This window comes from Plasmodium vinckei (assembly GCF_900681995.1).
Source record: "Plasmodium vinckei vinckei genome assembly, chromosome: PVVCY_12".
In the NCBI taxonomy this organism is placed as follows: Eukaryota; Apicomplexa; class Aconoidasida; order Haemosporida; family Plasmodiidae; genus Plasmodium; species Plasmodium vinckei.
Window position 1 is genome coordinate 80,333 of NC_051304.1, and position 23,042 is coordinate 103,374.

General features: G+C 22.7%; 7 protein-coding genes across 7 annotated transcripts; 3 read left to right on the forward strand and 4 right to left on the reverse strand.

Moving 5' to 3' along the window:
* Positions 1-993: 993 nt before the first annotated feature.
* PVVCY_1200210 (conserved Plasmodium protein, unknown function) lies at positions 994-1,685 on the forward strand (the record flags this gene model as incomplete). Its single annotated transcript, XM_008625035.1, has 4 exons — positions 994-1,002; positions 1,194-1,247; positions 1,382-1,540; positions 1,623-1,685. The coding sequence occupies 4 exons, from the start codon at positions 994-996 to the stop codon at positions 1,683-1,685; spliced, it is 285 nt and encodes a 94-aa protein (XP_008623257.1).
* A 1,653-nt stretch (positions 1,686-3,338) lies between these two features.
* Positions 3,339-4,133, forward strand: PVVCY_1200220 (ribosome-binding factor A, putative; the record flags this gene model as incomplete). Its single annotated transcript, XM_008625036.1, has 2 exons — positions 3,339-3,716; positions 3,900-4,133. 2 exons carry the CDS (start codon positions 3,339-3,341, stop codon positions 4,131-4,133), a joined length of 612 nt encoding a protein of 203 aa, XP_008623258.1.
* A 592-nt stretch (positions 4,134-4,725) lies between these two features.
* Positions 4,726-5,184, reverse strand: PVVCY_1200230 (N-terminal acetyltransferase A complex catalytic subunit ARD1, putative; the record flags this gene model as incomplete). Its single annotated transcript, XM_008625037.1, has 1 exon — positions 4,726-5,184. One exon carries the CDS (start codon positions 5,182-5,184, stop codon positions 4,726-4,728), a length of 459 nt encoding a protein of 152 aa, XP_008623259.1.
* A 1,492-nt stretch (positions 5,185-6,676) lies between these two features.
* On the reverse strand, positions 6,677-11,440 carry PVVCY_1200240 (conserved Plasmodium protein, unknown function; the record flags this gene model as incomplete). Its single annotated transcript, XM_008625038.1, has 1 exon — positions 6,677-11,440. The coding sequence occupies one exon, from the start codon at positions 11,438-11,440 to the stop codon at positions 6,677-6,679; it is 4,764 nt and encodes a 1,587-aa protein (XP_008623260.1).
* Positions 11,441-12,712: 1,272 nt separating this feature from the next.
* Positions 12,713-13,568, reverse strand: PVVCY_1200250 (40S ribosomal protein S20e, putative; the record flags this gene model as incomplete). The annotated part of the gene is made up of 2 exons (XM_008625039.1): positions 12,713-12,969; positions 13,469-13,568. 2 exons carry the CDS (start codon positions 13,566-13,568, stop codon positions 12,713-12,715), a joined length of 357 nt encoding a protein of 118 aa, XP_008623261.1.
* Positions 13,569-16,374: 2,806 nt separating this feature from the next.
* On the forward strand, positions 16,375-17,211 carry PVVCY_1200260 (inner membrane complex protein 1c, putative; the record flags this gene model as incomplete). Its single annotated transcript, XM_008625040.1, has 1 exon — positions 16,375-17,211. One exon carries the CDS (start codon positions 16,375-16,377, stop codon positions 17,209-17,211), a length of 837 nt encoding a protein of 278 aa, XP_008623262.1.
* A 1,200-nt stretch (positions 17,212-18,411) lies between these two features.
* PVVCY_1200270 (conserved Plasmodium protein, unknown function) lies at positions 18,412-21,837 on the reverse strand (the record flags this gene model as incomplete). The annotated part of the gene is made up of 1 exon (XM_008625041.1): positions 18,412-21,837. One exon carries the CDS (start codon positions 21,835-21,837, stop codon positions 18,412-18,414), a length of 3,426 nt encoding a protein of 1,141 aa, XP_008623263.1.
* Between the last annotated feature and the right edge of the window lie 1,205 nt (positions 21,838-23,042).

A 23,042-nucleotide genomic window follows, 5' to 3' on the forward strand; every position in this document is an offset into this window, starting at 1 on the left:
TCCATATTGCATGAAAGAGCATTCTATAAGTGTGCAAACCATTATGAATTTTTTATGTTTCATTCTGAATTTTTATTTTGGAAACATGCAAATATTTGCTAATTTAAAATGCTTATACAAGCATATGTATTTTTCTTTCCTTTCATAAAACTTCCCTATTGATTTATAGAATAAATAAAGTGTACTCATATTAATTTGATATACTTACGATATTATACTACTAACTCATATATGGTTATAAAATTAAATGGATATTTTTTGTCAAAAATTGAAAATTATTATGTATGATATATACACATTAGTGTATTTAATTATTTTGGAATTGTACCAAATTATTTATTCTCTGTATTTTAACTTTTTTTTCCAAATGAAATACTTTAAAAAAAATAAATAATCAACTTATTAATATATAAAGCATATCCATTTGTTGTAAAAAAATCAAATTATTTTCTTACATATATAATTAGCATTACATATGTATACCAAAAAAAAACGTAATAATTCAATATTTAAACGGTCCAAAGTGTATAATCCATAATTTTTATATTTTTTTTATAACATAATTTGAGATACTATAGTGTTACTTCATTTTGGTATAATATTTTTTCACTTTATTTTTTTTACCTTATTTTTTTCCTCCTTAAAAAAATATAAACTTAATACCAGTATTTTGAAGAGTACATAATATTTTTTGTATATAAATATATAAACTTATTTAACCTAAAAAATCTTGAATTATTGCATATGCTAAAATAATCGAATACCCAATGGTAATCCTTCCCACAGTCCTATAAAGGTATACACTTTTTAAAGTGACACTATTATATATATGTTACATTTGCAATCCAAAAAAGGGGATACTGTGGTATATACCCATAATTACACATTACATAAATTTAAATAATGTCTCATATTTCATTACATATATTTCTAGGCAATACAATTCTGATAATATCATACCAATTAGTGACGTTTTAAACCAACTCAAACAAAATGCTATTCGTAAGAATAATAATGATAAAATAAACTATTTTTACAATAAATCAAGTATTATTATATCTTAACAAAGGGGGCATACTAATATATGATCCATATGCTCTCATAAAAAACCGTAGAAGCATAATACCTAATCTTATAGCATAATTTTATAACATGAATTTCAATTTTCCTTTTTATAATACTTTTTTACACAGAAAAATTCCCCTATCCGATATATATCACATGAAATGAAGTCAATGCCCAAACCGGTATGCCTAATAAAACCCACAACCCCCTATCAACTATTTTTTATATCCCTATTAATGTAAATGATCTACAACATTTTTATGTCTCCCTTAAAAAATATTCACACAAATATATATTTAATTATTTTATTGTATAGCCTCCAGGAACAGGGGTAGTATTTCATGGGCGATTACAAAAAGTTAAATATGCTATAAATTTTCCAAGTTATATTTTTATAATATTTTCGGGATTTATGGGAGCTATGTCAGGAAATTTTTTTTATAAAAAATATATTTTACGAAAAAATCCTCCAAATGTAAGCCATTTATTTATTTGAAAAGCTAATCTACATATTTACATGTATATATACATATATGTATACATTTTTTTTCTTATAGCCATTAAGAGATCCAAACGATTTACCTCCTGAGAAACATCCACACACACCCGAAGACGATTAAAACTTTTCATATGCACACAGTTGTGTAGTAATTATTTCAGTAACTATGTATTTAATACCCCATAATATTTGTTTTCCATACAACAACTAAGTAATGCTTAAGCAATATGTATATATATTAAATAATATAAAATCCTGCAAGTAGCATTACCTACTTTAATATATGTATTATATAGTAAGAAATAATGTATATCTTTTACTAAATCAATTAAAAAACAATATACAAATAGTAATATCAGTTATACTTGTAAGAATTGTTTTTAAGTATAACCAATATATTTATACAGGAATATATACAACAATCTTTTAAATGATTGCAGAAAAAGCTAAGATCGAAGAACAAATATATATGCATATCCTTTTTAAAAGGACAGTTTTGTAAATATAAATACCAAAATAATTACATAATCTTTGTGTAATTAAATACGGATAATTAATTTTTTTAATATATATATGTCATATCAATTTTATATTTGATTAAAAATGCATATTTAAGCCTTGAAACTACTTAAAGTGCATTTTACATGTTTTTTTATGTTAAGTAATATATTATTTTTTTAACTACGCACATATCTATTAGTATGTGTGAATTCGCGAATAAGCACACCAAACTTTACTTTTTTATGTTAACAAATTTAAAATAAATTAAAACATACACATTAACATACTTGTTCGTTATTTTAATTTTTATCATAATACAAATATGTAACACTATTAAACGACAGCATTATAATCACACATACATATATATTTGTGATTCCATATATAAGTCTTATCTTACTTAACCTGTTATAATAATTTATAATTCAATTATATAAAATAATACTATAATGTTGATTTCCCCAGTTTAGTAAAACATTTTTCCTCTCAATACTTATGGAAACGATCTACCCTAATACACCAATCATAAAAATGCATTTTTGATAGCTATATTGTGTTCCATACATGTCTCTTAAAATGTTAATACATTCTTATCATATTTACCATTTAAATTTTTATTCATCAGTTTTTAATATAGTCTGATATTCCTTTTATATTCCATATACATGCATTAGTATTAGCGAAGCTAAATATGTAACTTTATTTTTACTTTTATACCCTCATTATTTAATATATATTACTTAATCGTACATTTTTAATATCCTTATATTAAAATAATTTAAATACGTTTTATATACAATCCCTTTTAAGTTTATTTATAATTATATACATGCTTGTTTAGAAATCTACACGGATACTTAAATTTTCAAATTCTCCAGCAAAATGAACAAGCCCCCGACTTAAAAAATATAATGGATAAAAATATATGTAGTCAAATAATCTTTAAATAAATAATGATATATTGAATGTTTTTCTTTTTTCTCTTCATATTTTATTTTTTTACCAATGCAAAAATTAACAAAATACAAATAAATTAAAAAATATATATATAATTATGTACAAAAATTACAACATCCAAAAAAATGCTCAAATGCTTTATTAGGAAAGAAACACATATTCAGATATGTGTGTTATGCATATAGTTAGATAAATATGGTGAACGAAATTGGTATAGAGATATAAAAATACAATTTAATTTATTTCTTACCATTGAAATGATGATTAAAATTGACTATGTGTTTTATTGTTATGAGCATAATTGAAACAAGCTGAAATGTATTTATATCTTATAATTTTATTATCCATATTTACAAAAATTAATTACACATTAGTCATTAAACATAAAGCGAATATATTCAATCATGTGCATTTCCTTAATACACATATCCCAAGAAAACAATTTAACAATGCAACATACTTAACAAAAAAAGAAACTCCTCGTCATGAAATATATAGAAAAAGATTTGAAAAAGAAATAAAAAATGCATTACAATCAATAATATATAAAAAAGGAATAAAATTTAATTATAAATATCACATTGATGAAGATATAATAGAAGGTATAACCATTCATAATGTTCAGCTGAGTCCTGATTGTTCTGTAGCTAAAGTTATTATCGAAATAATGGGAGATTCTGTTGATTCAAGACAAGTAAATGACATAAATAACATAAATAAAATATTTACATATCCATTGTTGTTTTGTAAATTATATACATCTTTATCTATATTTATTATTGTTTCTATTGTATTCTATAATAGTGATTTCCTTATCATTTGTATATATATTTTTTATGCTCTATAAATCCTCCCTATATTCATATCACCTTTTTAGGGATACATATGGATCAAGAAAAATTGCAAACACATTCGTTACAAATTAGCCGAACTTATTAAACACAGGAAAAGAGTTCCCTTTTTAAATTTTGTTTTAAGTAATTTAAGTGAGCAAACACAATTATTTTGTGAAATTGAAAATATAAGGGAATATTATGGCGACATGTTTAAGGACGAATTAAATAATGAATTATTATTTGACAAAGATAACACACAGGAAAATTCAACTTAAAACATAAAAAAGAGAAAACACTTAATCATTGAAACTGTTTATTATGTATATTTGTGTCCTCTTTTTTTTTCATACCTTTTTGTGCATATTGTTCAAATAAAGCAAATGTTATTACCCTGACAAATGCATAAAAACAGGTATACCCTTGTTTTTGGCGTCTTAAATTTTTAAATATAATGATAACCCCAATATGGGATAACTACAAAACTGGGGAAATACTCCAATTTTTTTTAAAGTTTTAAATTTATGTAATTAAAAAAATATATATTAAAGTTATTTTTAATTAAAAAAAAATTATCAAATATGATATTAAAAAGTGTGTGCAATTGTGTGATGTACCAATTTTAGTTGAAACAAAAAACATCACACTCTTATCAATTTAACAATGGAAAATTAAAAAAAAAATGGATGTTTCTTTGCTTTTAACGGATTATTAATATGTACAAATTAAAAAAAATAAGATATTCCTACAAAATATCATCTACCTAAAAACCGCTACACATATCTTTATTACTATATATTTTTACAACCTAATCATTATTTACATAAAAAATTAAATCTCTTCTTCTATAAAAATTAATCTTCATTACCATTATTTAACAAATATATGCTCCATTTGATACGCATCTTCTTTATTACCATAATATAGGTGTTCTATTCCTTTAATTTTGTAATTTAGCAGGTTAAAATATAGATTTAAAGCAGCACTATTACTTACTCTTACATGTAAACATATATTATTTACATTGTATACTTTACTAATGAATTCATGCGTCTGTGTTATTAAATAATAAGCTAGTTTTTGTTTTCTACACGTTTTTAAAACTGCAACAGACGTTAAATGCCCTTTTTTTTCATCTTCTTCCTCAAGTTTCCCTAAAGTGTATCCACAAATTTTTCCATCATAGTCTTCAGCTAATTGGCTTAAAGAAGGCCATGATATATCATGATAAAAATAATATCTCATGTTATAATTTTCTGGCAAATTAACACTATTACATTTTTGCATTGCAAGCAAATCATATATGTTACTCTTTCTTATTGACAACATTTTATCTTCAAACTCTTTAAATGCTTATATATATAATCATACCCAACTATGTATTAAGTTCGAAAACATTCCACAAATTATTTGTTTGTTCAGATTATCAAACAATAAATACTTTTGTTTATATTTATATAAATTAAAGGTTTCTCAAAATTCTACTTTTATTTTATGTACCTTTTTTCCTTATATCAAAATTATTATTTTTCGTATAAAATATCCATAATCCTACATATCAAGCATAATCATAAAAATTGTAAATATATATACTATATTCAATTTAAAAAAAATGTAAGTATACCCTTTGTACCATTTTATCATTGGAAATATATATTTTTTAATTATTTTATAACTTCCAAAAATTCCCGTCATTCGGCTTGCAATGATACGTATTCCGCTACGCTTCAATATGATATATATAATACCTGTTCCCCTCGCAATAATTTTAATTTTATTGTTTGTTTACTTATTTTTTATCCTTTAGTTAAATATATGGATTTTTTTCAGTTTCTATTTTATTCTATTTCATAATATTTATAAAAATAAACACGTTATTTTTTTTTTTTTTTCACAACATTCTCCTAACCCTTTTTATAAGAATTGGACAATATTTATAAAATTATATACCTATATCCATAATATTATAAATCATAAAAAGTATATTTTTACATTCATGAAAATAAATAAATTTTCAAACAAAAAAGAATTATTAGTTTCTCTCCAAAATTGTAAACAACCATTATAAAAATAATGTAATCCGTGTAAACATATGAATAAATATATAAAATTATAAAATCTTTGATATTCCGATCTTATTATTCGAATTTTTTTATCAACCACATAAATTGTAATTTTCCTTGGGAAATACTTACATAATTTATTTCCCTCACGTCTACGTATTTATATGCCTATACAAATACGACCTGGTCCTGCATATGCATATTAACACATTAAAAATTGTCTAAAAAATTCCATAAAATTTAATCTATAAAGTTTCTTTTTTTTTAATTTTTATGAAAAAAATAAAAATTAAATCTGGTAAAATATAAACAAAACTGGTGTAAATTAATAAATATTTATATAACAAAATAATATGAATCGAGTTTTACAACCATTGAATAAAACCTTAGACAATCATACAAAATAAATAAAAATTGGTATGACAAAAAATTTGTAAAAACTTAAAAAAAAATGCATAAGCATTATGTCAAGCTAAAATATTTAGCAGCATTTCTCCTTATCCCAAACAATCAGGGAAAACTAAACAAATGAATAAACAATAAAAAAAAGTTAAAAAACAAGAAATATAAAATGACAAATTAATTAGGGAATAAACACATTGAATAAATATCGACTAGCCATTTATTTCATCTCCCATTAGTGCCCATACTTTGGGCATGCATGTGTTTTGTTAAAAGGGAAAAAATAGTTATGATACTAAAAATTTATAACAAAAAACAACAATCACTTGCTAATTTTAAATCTTTTATTACTCCTACTATTTTTTTTTATTCTTACAATTTCTTAACAATACAGATCTTAAAATAAGAAAATTGTCAGAGTAAGTAAAAATATACCAAAAAACTTTCGAGATAAACATTAAATGATAAATATCAAAAGGCTCAGCTAAATAACCGCTAGCTGTATTTTCACCATTTATAGCTAATTTACGCACCTCTGGACATTTCATATTTTCTGGTATCTTCATAAAAGCATTATGTATATCAATAGATTCATTTAGATGAACATTTTTTAATTTATAAAATTTATACCCCTTATTTTTAATATATCTCATAGCTATTTCTTCAGGTTGCAATTTTTTATATAATGTAAAACTGTCTTCAAAGAAATATTTCCATTCATCTTCTGTAATCATACAACATGATATATGAATCATATAAATTAAAGATGTCTGTATCATAAATAATGGATATAATTCATATAAACCTATTTGTATTTCATCATAAGATACTAGTCGTGATAAAAATATATCATTCGATGCATGCCATTTTGGTATTACTTTATATGTCATTTTTTTATTTTCTCCTTTTTTTAATAATTCTTCAAATAATATATTCCATTCATTCGAATCTTTTATGCAATCAGAAGGGTTTTTATAATTTTTTGTATCCCCTCTTTCTATATAGCTACTATGCTTCGAATTTTTTATTTTCATACCTTTTACATCAAATAAATTGCAAGTATTGCTATGCATCTCTTCACTTTGTTCGCTATCCGTAATACTTTCACTACTACTAGTAGTATACAAATCATCTATTCTGCTTTCTGACTTTGTCTTTTCTCCGTTATTTTTATTTATTTTTTTTTCTTTTTTTTTCAAAGAATACTTATAATTTATGTAATAAGACGAACTAACCATATCAACTAGCTTATTTTGTTCTAAACCAACCGCTTCATTAAATTCTTCGGTATTAACACCAAAATTCCAAGATATTAAAACAAATAGCTTTATAATATCTAAAACTATTTGGTTTCTTAAATATATAGTTTCTTTTTTACACCCTTTATATTTTAATATATTTAAAAATTGATTTCTTGAATTAAATACATCTATGTTATTATATTTATTTTTAAAGTAGCTTGTTGGTAATGGGAAATCAGGAATTACATATGGTATATATCTCATGCAATTCATAAAACCATTAAAGTTCATATTTTTGGGTAATATATTTTTTTGGTTAAATATATGTTTAGGTAAATCTGGATCACAAAAACATATGCCAAGAAAACATTCATTAATAGATGCAAAATTGAGAAACCCTTTTAATTTTCCTAAATTTTCAATAAACATTTTAAATGTATCTATATTTATTTCTTTTACTTTCTTTCTAGTATTACCAAAATTAAAAAATTCTTCATACATAATCGACATCTCTTCAATTGTTTCATCATTTTTTTTATCCATCTTATCAATATTAATATAAGTATTGGCCCTTGCTATATGTTCATCACTGTTACAACTATCGGTTGTACCTATTTGAGATTCTATGGTTGACCAATCCGTTTTTGTATTTTTTCTTTTGTTATCCATTTTAACTTTTACAGTCTCAGCACTGTCTAAATTGAAATATTCTACATTATATCCATTTTCTTTTACTTCCAAATTATTTATTTCATTTTCCTTCTTAAGAGTATTATCATCATTTGAATCTACTAACGATCTGTATTGTTCATATATATTTTTTGTTATGTTAAAACATAAACTTACATATTTATTATAATTATTATTTAATAGGCTCATGAAATCATCAGTTTTATTATTACTTAACATGCTAATTAATTTTTTATGTTCTACATCAAATACAAGCAAAGTTTCAAAAAAATCTTCTACAGAATCAAATTCATAATAATTAAGTATATACTCTTTAAATTTTCGAATTTTATTTTGTATTCTTTTTTTCTGTATGTATCTATAATAATCCGATTTATATGGAGGCTCACATGAATATAAACTATCAAAAACTGTTTGTTCTCCCATTTCTTCTTTTAAATCATTTACCAAAGCATGATGAACATATACTGGCTTATTTTTGTTGTTTCGTATTCCTACATCTTCTGAATCTTTTACGAAAAAAAATGCATCTTTAGGTATAAATATTTTATCAAGAAAGAAAAAACTATTTTTAAAATTTTCAGTTACTTCATTTGTTAATTTTATAATGCTCATCTTATTTCTATCTGTGTTATATTTATAATTTTTATACATTTTATTTTTTTCTGGATTTAGCATATAAAAACAACCTTTATTTTCATCATAATTTATAGGATACGATTTTAGTAAATAAAACAAACTTTCTAAAACCTGAATTTTATTACCAAAATTTTCAAAATTCTCACGATTATGTTTTTTAAATATTTCATAATTTACATATTCTTTAAAATAATTTTTATTCATATTTTCATCTATCTTATAATTTAGCATTTCACAAAATTCTGATATACTTATTTTTTTAGACAGCTTATGCTTTATATATAAATACCAAAAAATATTTTTTATCTTATCTAAATTAATTACTTCATTAAATGATATCCCAAGAGTATATAAACAATTTTTTACTTTATATATTGTTTCCAATGATTTCACAATATTCTTATCAACTTTAGAATTAGACTTATTCGTTTTACATTTTAACCCTTCATCAAAATGGTTGTCATTCTTATTGTCTACATTATTTCTTTTTCCTACATTATATAAATTGCTTTCAGAATATTTCCCATCGTTAGATCTGCTATTATTATCACTTTCATATGCTGAAGTATTCAAACTACTTCCTCTTTTATATTCATTTTTTTCTATATATTTTATAATTTTTTCATACCCATTTTCTTGTAATAAAAATTTATCAATGCTGAATTTATATGTTTTTGATCTTTTTAATTTTTCAAAAATTTTAAGTAATTCCATAATATGGTTGGGGCTCAATTCGTCTTTAAAATTTATACTTTCTTTATTTGAACTTTTTCTTTTGTTCAGTTTTGTTTTTTTTTCATGCTCCCTTTTTAAATCACAATTTTCTGCATTGTTATTATGGATGCATTCACTACTATTATCAATCCCGCTCTCCTCTATTTTAGGAATTGAACTTTTTTTCACTTCACTGATATTACAACATTTTTCAGATGTTTCATTTTCCTCTTTACTAATATTATCAATAGAATTGAGAGTAACTTCTTGAATTTCATCATTTGATTTGTTCATATTCCCAAGTATACATCCCTTTAACCCGTCTATATTTATTCCGCTTCTCGAATTAGTTGGATTATTTACTTTTTCTTCTCCTTTAACATCTTTTACCTCATTACAATTATTTTGATTAAAAGTGTCTTGCACAATTTTTGACTCAACCGTTGGTACAATTTTTTCTTGATTTTGAATAATTCCATTTCCAACATTCTCATAACTTATATATTTAGAATTCATACAACTTAAATTGCAGATATTACTTCTTTCTTTCTCGTTTTTATTACAAGGAAGACTATTATTCCTAAGAGGATAATATCCAGCATTCCCATCATTTATGCTACTATTTTGTTGTGATAAATATTCTGACTCTTTAACCAATTCTTCATTATTATTTTTGTTATTTTCCTGTGTATCGAAGGAATTAAGGGTTTTTAACTGAACCAATTCCCCAGGATTTTCAAATTGAGGCATACTTCCATATTGCCTTATATTAGGGGCCCGAGTTTTATGATATATACTTGAGCCTACTGGAAATTTTGTTAGTGTGTGTGATTTAACTATTCCATTAGGAACATCAATTTGTTCTTCCCTCCATAAATTTATGTTTTGTGTATCATTTTTTATAGAATTATTTAATAGCATACTATTACAATGCTTAATCTGATTTCTCCCTATATTATTTGCACAAACTTTGGTGCCATTAATTAGAGATATATTATAATTATGAGGAGGTATATATTTATTTTTTTCATCAATTACATTTTTATTATGCATTTCATCATATTTACTTTTAACAATTTCAAAACAATTCTTCATTGTCTTTTTTGTGTTTATACTAGCTTTTTTTTTTGAGTATAATTCTGGTATATTTTTACAAATATAATTATTATTATTGTTGTAATAATAATTCGTATTTTTATTATTATTTATGTCTCCATTATTTAGAACTGTGTAAATACTCATGCTTCTTTTTAAATTCGCTGCACATTTATTTTTTTGGGGTAAATATTCTTGCTCTTGCATTTTTTCAATAATTTTTTTTTGTTCATCATTAAAACTGTTATTTGATTTTAAATTATTTGGAAACTTTATGAAACTGTTATTTATTTTATTATTTTGTAAATACTCATTTTCTGTATTTATATTATTTAATGTAGCAATTTCTACACTATTACACATTCTTTTTTTAAATGGAATATTCTCTTTATAATAATAAACATTGCCATTTTTATATATTGGATATCCTCCATTAATTTTAATTGGACTACTTGTTCTTGCATATAAGATAGGTAATTTACCTTTTATTCCATAACTCACATTTGCTTGGTCATTTATATTGTTCAATAAATTAGCATTTTTTAAATACTTATTTAATACTACATTATTTCTGTCTTCATTTATTATATAGTTATTATTCATTTTTGTATATATTGTTTTACCTAAATTATATCGAGCATGTTCCGAATTTACTTTTCTTACATTCATGTAAGATTGATCCACCTTATTCTCATTATTACCACAATTTTTTATATTTAACTTAGTATTCAAATAAAACATTTTTATTCTGATCTAGATCGTTCAAAGTTTGCAAAAAAAATGAGAGACCGAATAATTATCGAACTGTTGTAACATAAAAAATATAGATCATAAATTATATATCGTCTATTTTTTGTTGGGCATTTTCCCCATTTTTTGTTATCACTCGTTTGATAGGCTAACAAAAATGGATTACTAATTTGTCATTTTAAATAGTACTATATATAATACACACATGTACTACAATTTTAATACAATTATAAAAAATTAATTGGTTTCTACATAAAAAAATAAATAAAAAATATATTAATAACTAACATAGAAATAATTAAGCCATATATTTTTAATATGTCCTTAGAATTAATCAGTTGTTGGATAATTTTTATATAATATGTTTTCCATCGCCCATAATTGCCATTACGTGTATTTTTATAAGGATAAATATATCTACATTAAATATATAAAATCCAATAAATAAATATAAATAAAATAATACTAGAACAGATTAGACAAACTAAATATATACAACATTAATATTTTCACAAAATGTATAATTTTTAATGTTGCAATGAATCAACCATTAAACACCATGTTGTGCACTGAATTGCATTTTATATTGGATAGAAAAATGGATATTCTATATTATAAAAATAATAACAATATGTTATAGGCAATTTTATAATTTTTTAATCATATTTTTATTTTTTAATATAGACAAATAATACTAATATAATTCGTATTTTTCATTATATATATTAAAGAAATATATAAGGATGGCATACAATAATTTTATAGAAAACATAGTAAATAATGCCATGCACTATTTATGAAGTAACATTTTTTATTATGGACTTTTGTAGGGCATCGAATTGTGTTATCATAATACACCTGCACCCAACTTCATTAGTAGGAGTATTTTTTTTACAAATCAAAACACTATTTTTTTCAATACCGTTAAATAATGTCTAATTTTTATACTATTCTAGAATTAATTTTATATTATACTTTTACAAAATTATTCAGTTATATCTTAAATTCTCAAAAAATATATAATATATGTAATAAAAATGAAAAAATATATATTTTTTACAATATAATTTAATAATAATTTATATTTAAAAAAATTATAAATTCAATAAAATATAATTGTAAAAAAATAAAATGGAAGAAGTATATTTATAAAAATTATTTCTACATAAACCTTAATTTAAAAATGCCCAGTTGTCTTTTTTTTTATATAAAATTGGTATGTACTTCCGAAAAAAAAATATATTATATATATCTGCATTAAAATTAAGAATCAGTTATAATAACTTCGACTTCAACTACTGGATCTATATTGATGGATGTCATTTGTGTAACAACCTCACATTGTGAATATAAATCAATAAGTCTTTTATAAATTCTTAGTTCAAATCTATCCCATGTGTTTGTACCTTCTCCACAAGGTGATTTTCTTGTTGTTATTCTTAAGGTTTTGACTGGCAACCTTACAGGTCCAGATACATTTAAGTTTTTTTCCTTTGCTCCTTTCATAATATCGCTGCAAACTATTTAGGGATAAAAAAAAAAATAAATACGTGTATTTATATCCACATGTGCTATAATAAATATTTAGCATTCATATGCTCAAAATATATGATGTGCAATATATAAAGCACTGCATTTTTCCACCTCCAATATAATTGAATGCAAATATTCAATATACATATATATATGCATTTATCAATAAAACAAGCATTTCACAATGGCCGTGCTGTATGTATGCATTTAATGGTTCTTTATCATAATAGAAATATATACTTCTCATATTTACTATGCATATATAAACATAGTACTATAATACGTTTCCACTTATTTAATAAATATGTACTTGTAATAATTCAAAAAAATTATAAAAGGTAGTACAACAAATATACATAAATAAACATATATATATGGGCCATATACATAAAGGTATGTGCATAAATACCTATTTTCAAAAGCTTTATTTAAATAAAAAACATATAAATAAAACATATTCAATAAATATAAAAAAATTTTTATTACCTTTTTCTATAGCTCTCAAATTCTTGGAAGTTAAAGCAATACGAATACGACGAAGTCTATACTTCTCATTGTCAATGGCTCCTTTCATTAATTTACTCATTTTGGATAAACAATATATTTGAAAAATATTAAAAATAAAATTTTAAATAAAAAAAGTTAAATAATGAATTTATTTCGTTTTATAGAATAATTTTGATATTCTTTTATTTAATAAGTACTATAATTGCTACTTATTTCTTTCTTACGACATTTTTAAATATAAAAAATTATTTTTTTCCTTTATTATGAGATTTTTAATTTTTATTATACTATTGTATCGATTAATTTCTTGTAAAAATATATAATATCCATAAAAATATATTATATATAAGTTTTATATAAATTAAGAAATAATATTATGCGCATATACCAATATATGCACAATACATTTGTATAATAATAAAATGGATTAAAAAAGGATACATATTCAATATACCGTAATAATATATAGCTTTTTTAAATAATTTATATTGCATACCTTTTTACAATATAATTTTATTTATCAACTACCTATTATTTTAAGCCAATACCCAAATAAATAAAATTATGTTCCATATTGAATACATAACCCACGTATGTACATTTTTACCTTATAATAATTGCTCTCACTATTTTTTTTAAAACTTTAATGTTGCTTGCTCATAATAAACTTTTGTATAATACATTTTATTCTATTTCCCAAAATACATTTTTTTAATGATTTTATGTTATTTCAATTATTTATTTGTTTAATTATAAATCGTAATATTTTATGTTCCTTTTTATTTATATATAATAGCCTTTTTTGTAGTATTTTTATTATGAGCAAAACATCTTTTAAATGTACACCTATATCACCATAGCTTTCATATAAAAAAGCTATTTTTCATATGTATAATACCAAATTAGTATTTTTTGTATATAAAATATTAGCAAACCATATTAAATGAAAAGTTGCATTTTATTATAAAAAAAACTTAATAAATATTTATTTACAAATTTTATTATTATCCATTTTTTTAATAAATATTTATAAGTACCATTTTTCTTTAATTGGCATTAATTAATTTATAATCGTAGAACTTAAAAATAACCTTAATTCATGATGAATTTCAAAATGTTATTTATAATTTGTTTACAACTCTATTAAAGGGGAATTTATTTATTACTAGATAACTAACATAAGTAATAAAGTGTGGATGGAAAATAAAATATAGAACCTTTCAATTTCTCATGAATATTTGAATTCATTCTATTTTATTTATATATATAATAACGTAATTCTTAAACCGTTTCGATATACACGTTAAAGACGGAAAATTAAATTAAATAAAGCTTATTTAACTTTTTTAAGTAAATGATTATAATAGAATATAAATATTGGTATTATAATATAACAAAGCACGAGTCTTTTCCTTTTTTGTCGCTCTCTTTTTGTACCCATTCATTTGCTTATAAAATTTATAAATTTCCAAAAATTCGAAAGTTTATTTTTTTTACATAACATATGCATTTCATTAGTTGTCATTCATCGAAAAACAATATTATTTATTCTCAAAAAGTATATATGCTATAATTTTATATAAGTATCACGATTTATATACACCCCATTGTAATACATAGTGATATATGTAAATTTTTCCAAAAGATTATACATGAAAACAATAAAAAATCCGTATTTAATAAAATCCTATTTTGGCGTTCTACAATTAAAAAATAATGATATTATACAAAAATATGAGTTTACACAGATAAATTAAATATAAAGACTCGATAAAAGGCGAAGGAAATATTGGTTGTTACTATTAGTGTGTATAGCTACAAAATATGTAGCAATATTAGTAATAGTAGGGAAAAAAAATAATTTTTTTTTTTATTGTTTGTACAGGCATTAAAAAAATGTGAAAATATAATGTACATAATATTTTTTCAATATATTTTTAATTCTTATTTGCAATTAAGATAATTCACATTTTTTCAAACATTATTATTTATGTATATTGTTCTGTATATACAGGGTATAGTATAATTATGTATATAATAAAATTAACTTATTTTATATAGGTTACAAATTTTAATATAATTTTTTTTTCTTTTTTTTTATGTATAACCATTTTGTGTGCAATTTTTTTTTTATTTTTTTTTAGTTTACAGCTGTACATATTATACTATACCACACAACAACAATGTTGTTTTTGTGTGCATATTTTAAATAAAGAGAGAAATATATATATTATAAAAGAAATTGCATTATTAGTCTTTAATTAAAAACCATTTAATATCTAAATATATTATCCATAATTTATGTTTTATTACTATATTTAAAATACAAAAGTGCATTTAGTATGTTGTGGCAATTATTTACCTGAACTGTTCATGACAATATATAGTATCAAGCTATTTTTTTTTGGTAATTTAAGCAATAACTATGTAAATATAATTGTAAATTTAAATAAATAAAATATAATGTACATTAAAATAAATATAAATGCACATTTTTAATAAATTATAATATTAATTTTTCTTTTTCTTTTATATAATATACATTTTTTTTTTATGTTTTTCACAATTTTATTTCCGCTTAAAACTTAATAGAAAGTACTTATTAGTTCTATTTTTATTTTTATTTTTGCAAAATAGTAGTGTATTGTCTTCATTTGTTTGTATATATTTTTTAGTTTAATTTCTTATTTGTTTTTTGTTGGGTATAGCTATTTTTATATTTAATCATAAAATCACACATGTTTCGTCTCGCCACCATATATATGAATTAAGTAATAAGTTAACTTTTAATTTATTTTTTAATAATATTAATTTTTAATCATTTTCGATTTATTTTTATATATATAGCAAAAATTAAAATTTCTTTTAAAATAAAATAAAACAAAATGGATAATTCACATTTAAGCAGAAACAGTTATCAAAAAATAGATAACATAGACACTAAAGAAACATCAACTGTCGATAGAAAATGGGTTGCTCTTACAGCTTATCAACCCGTTGATGTTGTTACAAAGACTGTTGAAGTTCCAGTTATTAAGACTGTCGAAAAATTTGTTCCAAAAACTATTATTCAAGAAAAAATTATCCATGTCCCAAAAAATGTTACACATATAGTTGAAAAAATTGTAGAAGTCCCAGAAGTTAAATATATTGAAAAAATCGTTGAAGTTCCTCATATTCATTATAAAAACAAATATGTTCCAAAAATCGAAGTTGTAGAAAAAATTGTTGAACGCCAAAAAATTATTGAAAAATGGCATGATAAAATTGTTGAAGTTCCTCAAATCAAAGAAGTTGTTAGATATAAAGAAATTGAAGATACTGAAGAAGTAATCAAATATGTTCCAAAAGACTCCAAAAACATCAATTGGGAAGAAGAGTACAGAAAATATACAGAAGGAAAAGCAGGAAGATTTAGTTTAAATAATACATGCCAACAAAAAATGAATTCATATAACCAAATAAATGAAAATGCATATGCTAGAAATTCATATAGTAGAAGTCTTAATATTATGAACAGCAAAAGTGCAAACGATCAAACTAATATGAGAAGTGAAGATTTTTCTCAAGTAAATTTCTTTAATCAATATAATGGAGAAAGCATGGATCAACACATTATGATGCCATCATCAAGCTTTAACATGAATGGAAGCTTCCAATTTAAAAGATTACCATCTGAAGAAGCTAAACCTGTTGGATGTTGTACTAGTGCATGCAGATAAATTATCCATTTTAGGAATCTGTGAGTTTTGTGAACAATATAGTTAACAAACACACTTTAAAACTAAATAATTAACATTTCTTATGCATATATGAATCTACTTTTACATATATCAATTTTTGTTCCGATTTTAATTTAATACATCACAGTAAAATGAATACACAAGTAAGATATTTTTAACTTTATTTTTTTTGTTTTTTTTTGTATAACAAAATGTATCCAATATTTTTACACAGATGAACACCACGAATAAACAATATTATGTACATATGTATGTGTGCATATATTTGTTTCATGTTTGTTTTATATTTGTTTTATATTTGTTTTATATCTGCTTGGTTGGAGGTGAAATACAAAATTTTGTTAATTCCGCTACAACTATAATAATGTATACAGAAAAACATAATCCTTGTTTTGGTTAAAATTGTTGTACAACACATTTAATATAGTTTCCACCTCATTTTTCAGTTTAATTTATTATAAAAATGGATATAATTATGTACATATCTATTTAAATGCTGTAATGAGAGAATGAAAGGCAAAATTGGTAGTATTGTAACTGCAATATAGAATTGTTTATATATGTCGACGAAGTGGTATATAATTATTATTTTTTTTTATCTATACCTTCTATTTTATTTATTGCCTTCTTTCTTTTTGTTTCTTTTTTGTAACATTTATAATTCATTCTAACTATAAACTTTATTTTAATTATATAACATCATTATTGTACCGTACTTATTTTGTATATTTAAAAATACTGTGTGTAACAAGATAAAATCGGTTTTAAAAAATAATGCAGTTTTAGATCTGTTTACATAGTAACACATGTATATGCGGAATAATACGATTGCTCACAGCCTAGTTATCTTTATCATATGCATATATAATCTATATCCCACAAAGTGGAGCAAACAAAACATAACTGAGGTAGTATAAGTGATAATAATAATGAGCTATCTAAACAGTGTTTGATGCTCATGACCCACTAATATATATATATGCACATGCATATATGTAAGTGCTCTTAATTCAGTTTACACCGATTGTTTTATTTAACTGTTATTTAATTTTTGAATTCAAAGCTTAATCGAATTAGTGAATAATATACAATAAAATCACTATTAATGAAAAAAATACACATTTTTAATTAAAATAAAATAACAATATCACATATACATGCATATAAAGGATACATATTTTATGCATTGTGATTTGAACAAATATCAATGTAAGTTGCACATTTATCGAGACCTATATATTGTATTTTTTTTTCTAAAAAAGTATTAGCTGCTTTCAGATCTGAAACCAAATCATATACATTTGTATGCTGTTCTAATTTTATAATTAAATTTAGGTGGTCTCTCCATGTATTAATTGCATTGCATAAGTCAATTATAGGGTTTAAAAAACTCGGAAAGTTTTTCCTTACTTCCTTTTCAAATAAATTAAATTTATTTGTTAATTTATCTTCCTCAACACCAGAATTAACATTTCCATCACCTATGCCCATTTTATTGCTATCATTGTTACATTTATTATCATTTTTTTCGTTTATATTTTCAGAATTTGTATTATCTTTACCCTCGTCATTATTGTTGTATATACCTGATTTTTCACTTATGTTATTTTTTCCTAATTCATTCGATAACTCTTGAATATTTTGAGCATTACAATTTTTAATACTATGCATTTCTTCGACATTTTTATTAGTATTCATTCCATCAATAGTAGAGTTACTACGATTTTTTTCATCTTTATTAATATTATCATAATACTCGTCATTATTTTCTATTACTATATTACTGTTTCCACTACAATTACTAGTTGCACATAACCCTTCTCCCTTTTCATCTACTGTTGTTTGATTATAATTTTCGAGTGAAATATCGTGTTTATATACTCCCTTTTTCAAATCATCAAAATCAAATAACAAGAAATATTTTGTTAAAACTCCCATAAGATGATCTGTTACGAAAAAATAAGAGATGGAAGAATCTAATTGGTTATATAAATTATCAGGTAATAAATGTATTAATTCCATATTCGTTATAAGTACATTAGCAACACATGCTTGCATTAATTGTCTTAATGTTTTTATAATTATTTTTACAACAGAAAAAAATGCACATAAATCAAAATCGATTAATCCATCATATCTAATTTCTTTATTTGTATTAGAACTATATAATGAATATATTCTAGATAACAAAAGGACACTTTTTTTATCTTGATCTTTTAAATTCTTTGAATTATTAATTGCTGAATATGCATTTTCTGGATATTTTTTTCCATTTGGAGGTAATAATGGATGTGTAGTTAAAAATCCGAATTTTAATAATTCAAATATTATTAAAATATTATTATCAATACTTTTATTTTTACTTTCAGATAATAACAAACCAAATAAAGTAACTCCACATCTTTTTGTAAATATACCTAAATTCTCAAGAAACATATAATATACTATACATAATATGCTATTAAAATTTTGATTATCTGTATTAAGTATATTTTTATAATAATTATTATAATTTCTTATTATTTTATCATTATATTTTTCTTTATTTTTTTTTCTTATTTTATAATTTTCTTTTCCCTCTTCACTTTCATTATTATTCCCCTCAGAAATGTCCCTTATTTTTCTGCTATCCTCACTACCAACATTCGAATTTTTATCTGAATTATCATCTCCCTCAGAATTCGATCCCTCTTCTTCTATTGCTTCATTTTTACAAACAAGTGACATATTCATACTTTCGCAATATAAGTGCCATTTTAAAATAAATTGTAAATCAACTGGCTTATTATTTTGCCGTTTTTTTTCTTCATTAATATTATTTTTATTTATATTCCATAAAAATCCATCAATCAAACTAATGTCTAAATATGTAAATTTGTTGTTTTTTTCTAATATATTATTTATGTAATAACCATAATCAAAAAATTTTATTTTCCTTTTATAAAAATAAGGATTTAATTTAACAGATATCAATCCTAATATTCTGCATCTATATTCTCTTAAATCAATCAATGAATCTCTATACTCAAAGGAATCTAAAATTGGGTGTGAATAATCAATCCATTCTCCTTGAGCTAACACACATAATATTTTTTTACTTAAAAGTCCAATTGACATTAAATAATATACACATGTTGGAAATCGAGACCCAATCACTTTTATGTAATCATGTGGAACTCCTTCATAATTCATATCCTCATTTTTACCATCATCAATTTTTATGCCCTCTTTATCCTCATTTTCTATATCTTTGTTTTTTGTATATTCATCTTTTTCCTTCATATTAATATTTTCAGTAGTTTCAAATCCGTTCTCAGAATTATTCTCTTTATCTATCGAATCATCTTTACAGTCTATCTCATGTTTTTTCAAATTATCTTCCTGAAATTCCTTACTATTCTCTATATGCACATTATTTTTCGTATAAGATAAATTATCTGTATATGCATCTTCACTTATTTTACCGGGTTCAGTACTTCTATCCCCTGAATTCATCTTACCAGAGTCATAACTATCAACAAGGGTATCTATTGTGGTAAGGTCTTTTATGTTTTCATTACATAAATTATATAAATTACCATTCATATTAAAACTTTTATTATTTTCACTTTCTTCATAATTTCCATCTTTAATTTTTTCAACTTGATCAACTTTATTCAATAAATTATTATTATAAACATTATCTGTATTATAAAAATTTTTATCTTTATATGAAAAAAGCCCAACTTCTCCCGATAATAATAAAACTATAGGAAATTTCAAAATAGACTTACATACACGATATCCTTCAATGTAACTTTTTTTTAACTGATCATTTGGAAAATGTTGTAAATAACTAATTAGAGGTGACTGTTTAATAAATTCTATTGAATTACCAAAATTAAATTCTGAATTTCCACTATTAAAATGAGATAAATTAAGGTAAGGAAAAGTTAAACAATATTCTGTACCAGCTAATAAACATGCATCTATAAATTGCTCCTTATTTATATTCCATATTTTTAATAAACTATTTAAATCTATCCATTCAAAATAATTTTCTTTCCATGCAATATTTAGTATTGCAATTTGAGGATTATATAAAATTAATGTAGGAGGACCTAATATTGTGTCAATTATATTATTAGCTAAAAAATATGATAACTGAGAAATAGCTAAATATGGTGCATATATGCATTTATATCCTTTACCTTTTAAATAATGAAATAATAAAAATGCCAAATATGAATTACATATATTAGATACTTGAGAAAATTTTTCATAAGATAATTTTAATTCATTATTAACATAATATACCCAACCTTGTTCTATATTTTGTTGATATTGTGCAGAAAATAATTTGTGAGATTTTGGTGTTATACCATCAAATACAAATATTATATCTATATTATATTTTCGAAAATATTCACATTGTTTATCTACTAAATGAAATATACATGGAGATATACACCCTGACACATCACTCAAAATGTCTTTTAAATTATCGGATGCTCTTAAAAAATATAATGCATCTATTCCTAGTCTTAAGTTTTTTATATCTTCTATACTGCTCCTTTTTAATAACCCATGTTCTGTTAAATAACTTTGCAAATGTCGAACCCTCATTTTTTTTTATGTCCTTAATATATTCTCTTTCTATAACATGCTAATTTCCTCTTGTTATAGAATCAACCCTTAAATTATCATGCACACACAGATATATAAATAAATAAATGCATATATACACGAAAAAAAAAAATTAATTAAAAAAACAACAGTAATACTGAAATTATATAAGTTTCGAAATAAACACGTACATAAGTATGATGCTGATAAAGAATAAGAAATGTAAAGAAAAATGGAAATAAAAATATAAATGAAAGTATGAAAATATATGAAAACATGGATGGAAATATGAATTATGTATAAATGTATACAATTTAAAGAAACCAATCTTTGACGAAAAATTTATATATACACATAAGGCATGAAAAAAAAATCGAAGAATACTATGAGCACATTTTGCTTTTATTTACACACGGAAGTGTTTAAAAATATATACATGTATAAATATATATGAGCTCACTTCATTAGGTATGAACATATTTATATACATAGATAACCAAACACATAATAAATATAAAAATTAATACATATATATGAATATGCCTTCATTCACAGCAGTAGCCAACTTACTTAAACTTGTTCAATCAACTACCTCCTTAAAACTTAAACACTATCTTATATAATCTATATTTTTTCAAAAACATTCAAACTGATGAAATTAATATACCGCTTACTAAAACTCTTTATATTCCAAATTTACGCACACACACACAATATATAATTATACATAAAAATAAACACTCAATATATACATTATATACACATTTCTTTCAATATGTTTGCACACATAATATTTATTTTCTCATTATATTATACTATTAATATGTTTCTATATAAAATGTTTAACTCACGGCATAAAAAAAGAAAACAATTAAGAAAAATTTAAGAGTAGAATGAAACATTCTATGCAAATATATACATATAAATGCATAATTTATCTGATTAACTTTAACATATAGAACGGGCTTTAAAACTTGATCATCCCAAGGTATATAAATTACCTTAATAAGGATTTAAATATTGTGAAAAAAAAATTAAGTGTTAATTAAAAAAAACTGACACATAAATTTTTAAAAAAGTAGCTACATAACTACGCTAAACATAAGATAGTTATTGTATATACATACATAAAACTATATCAAACTTATATTAATTTAATTCTTGGTCTCATATTCGTTTGTAGAATATTTATTTGTTTGTTTTTT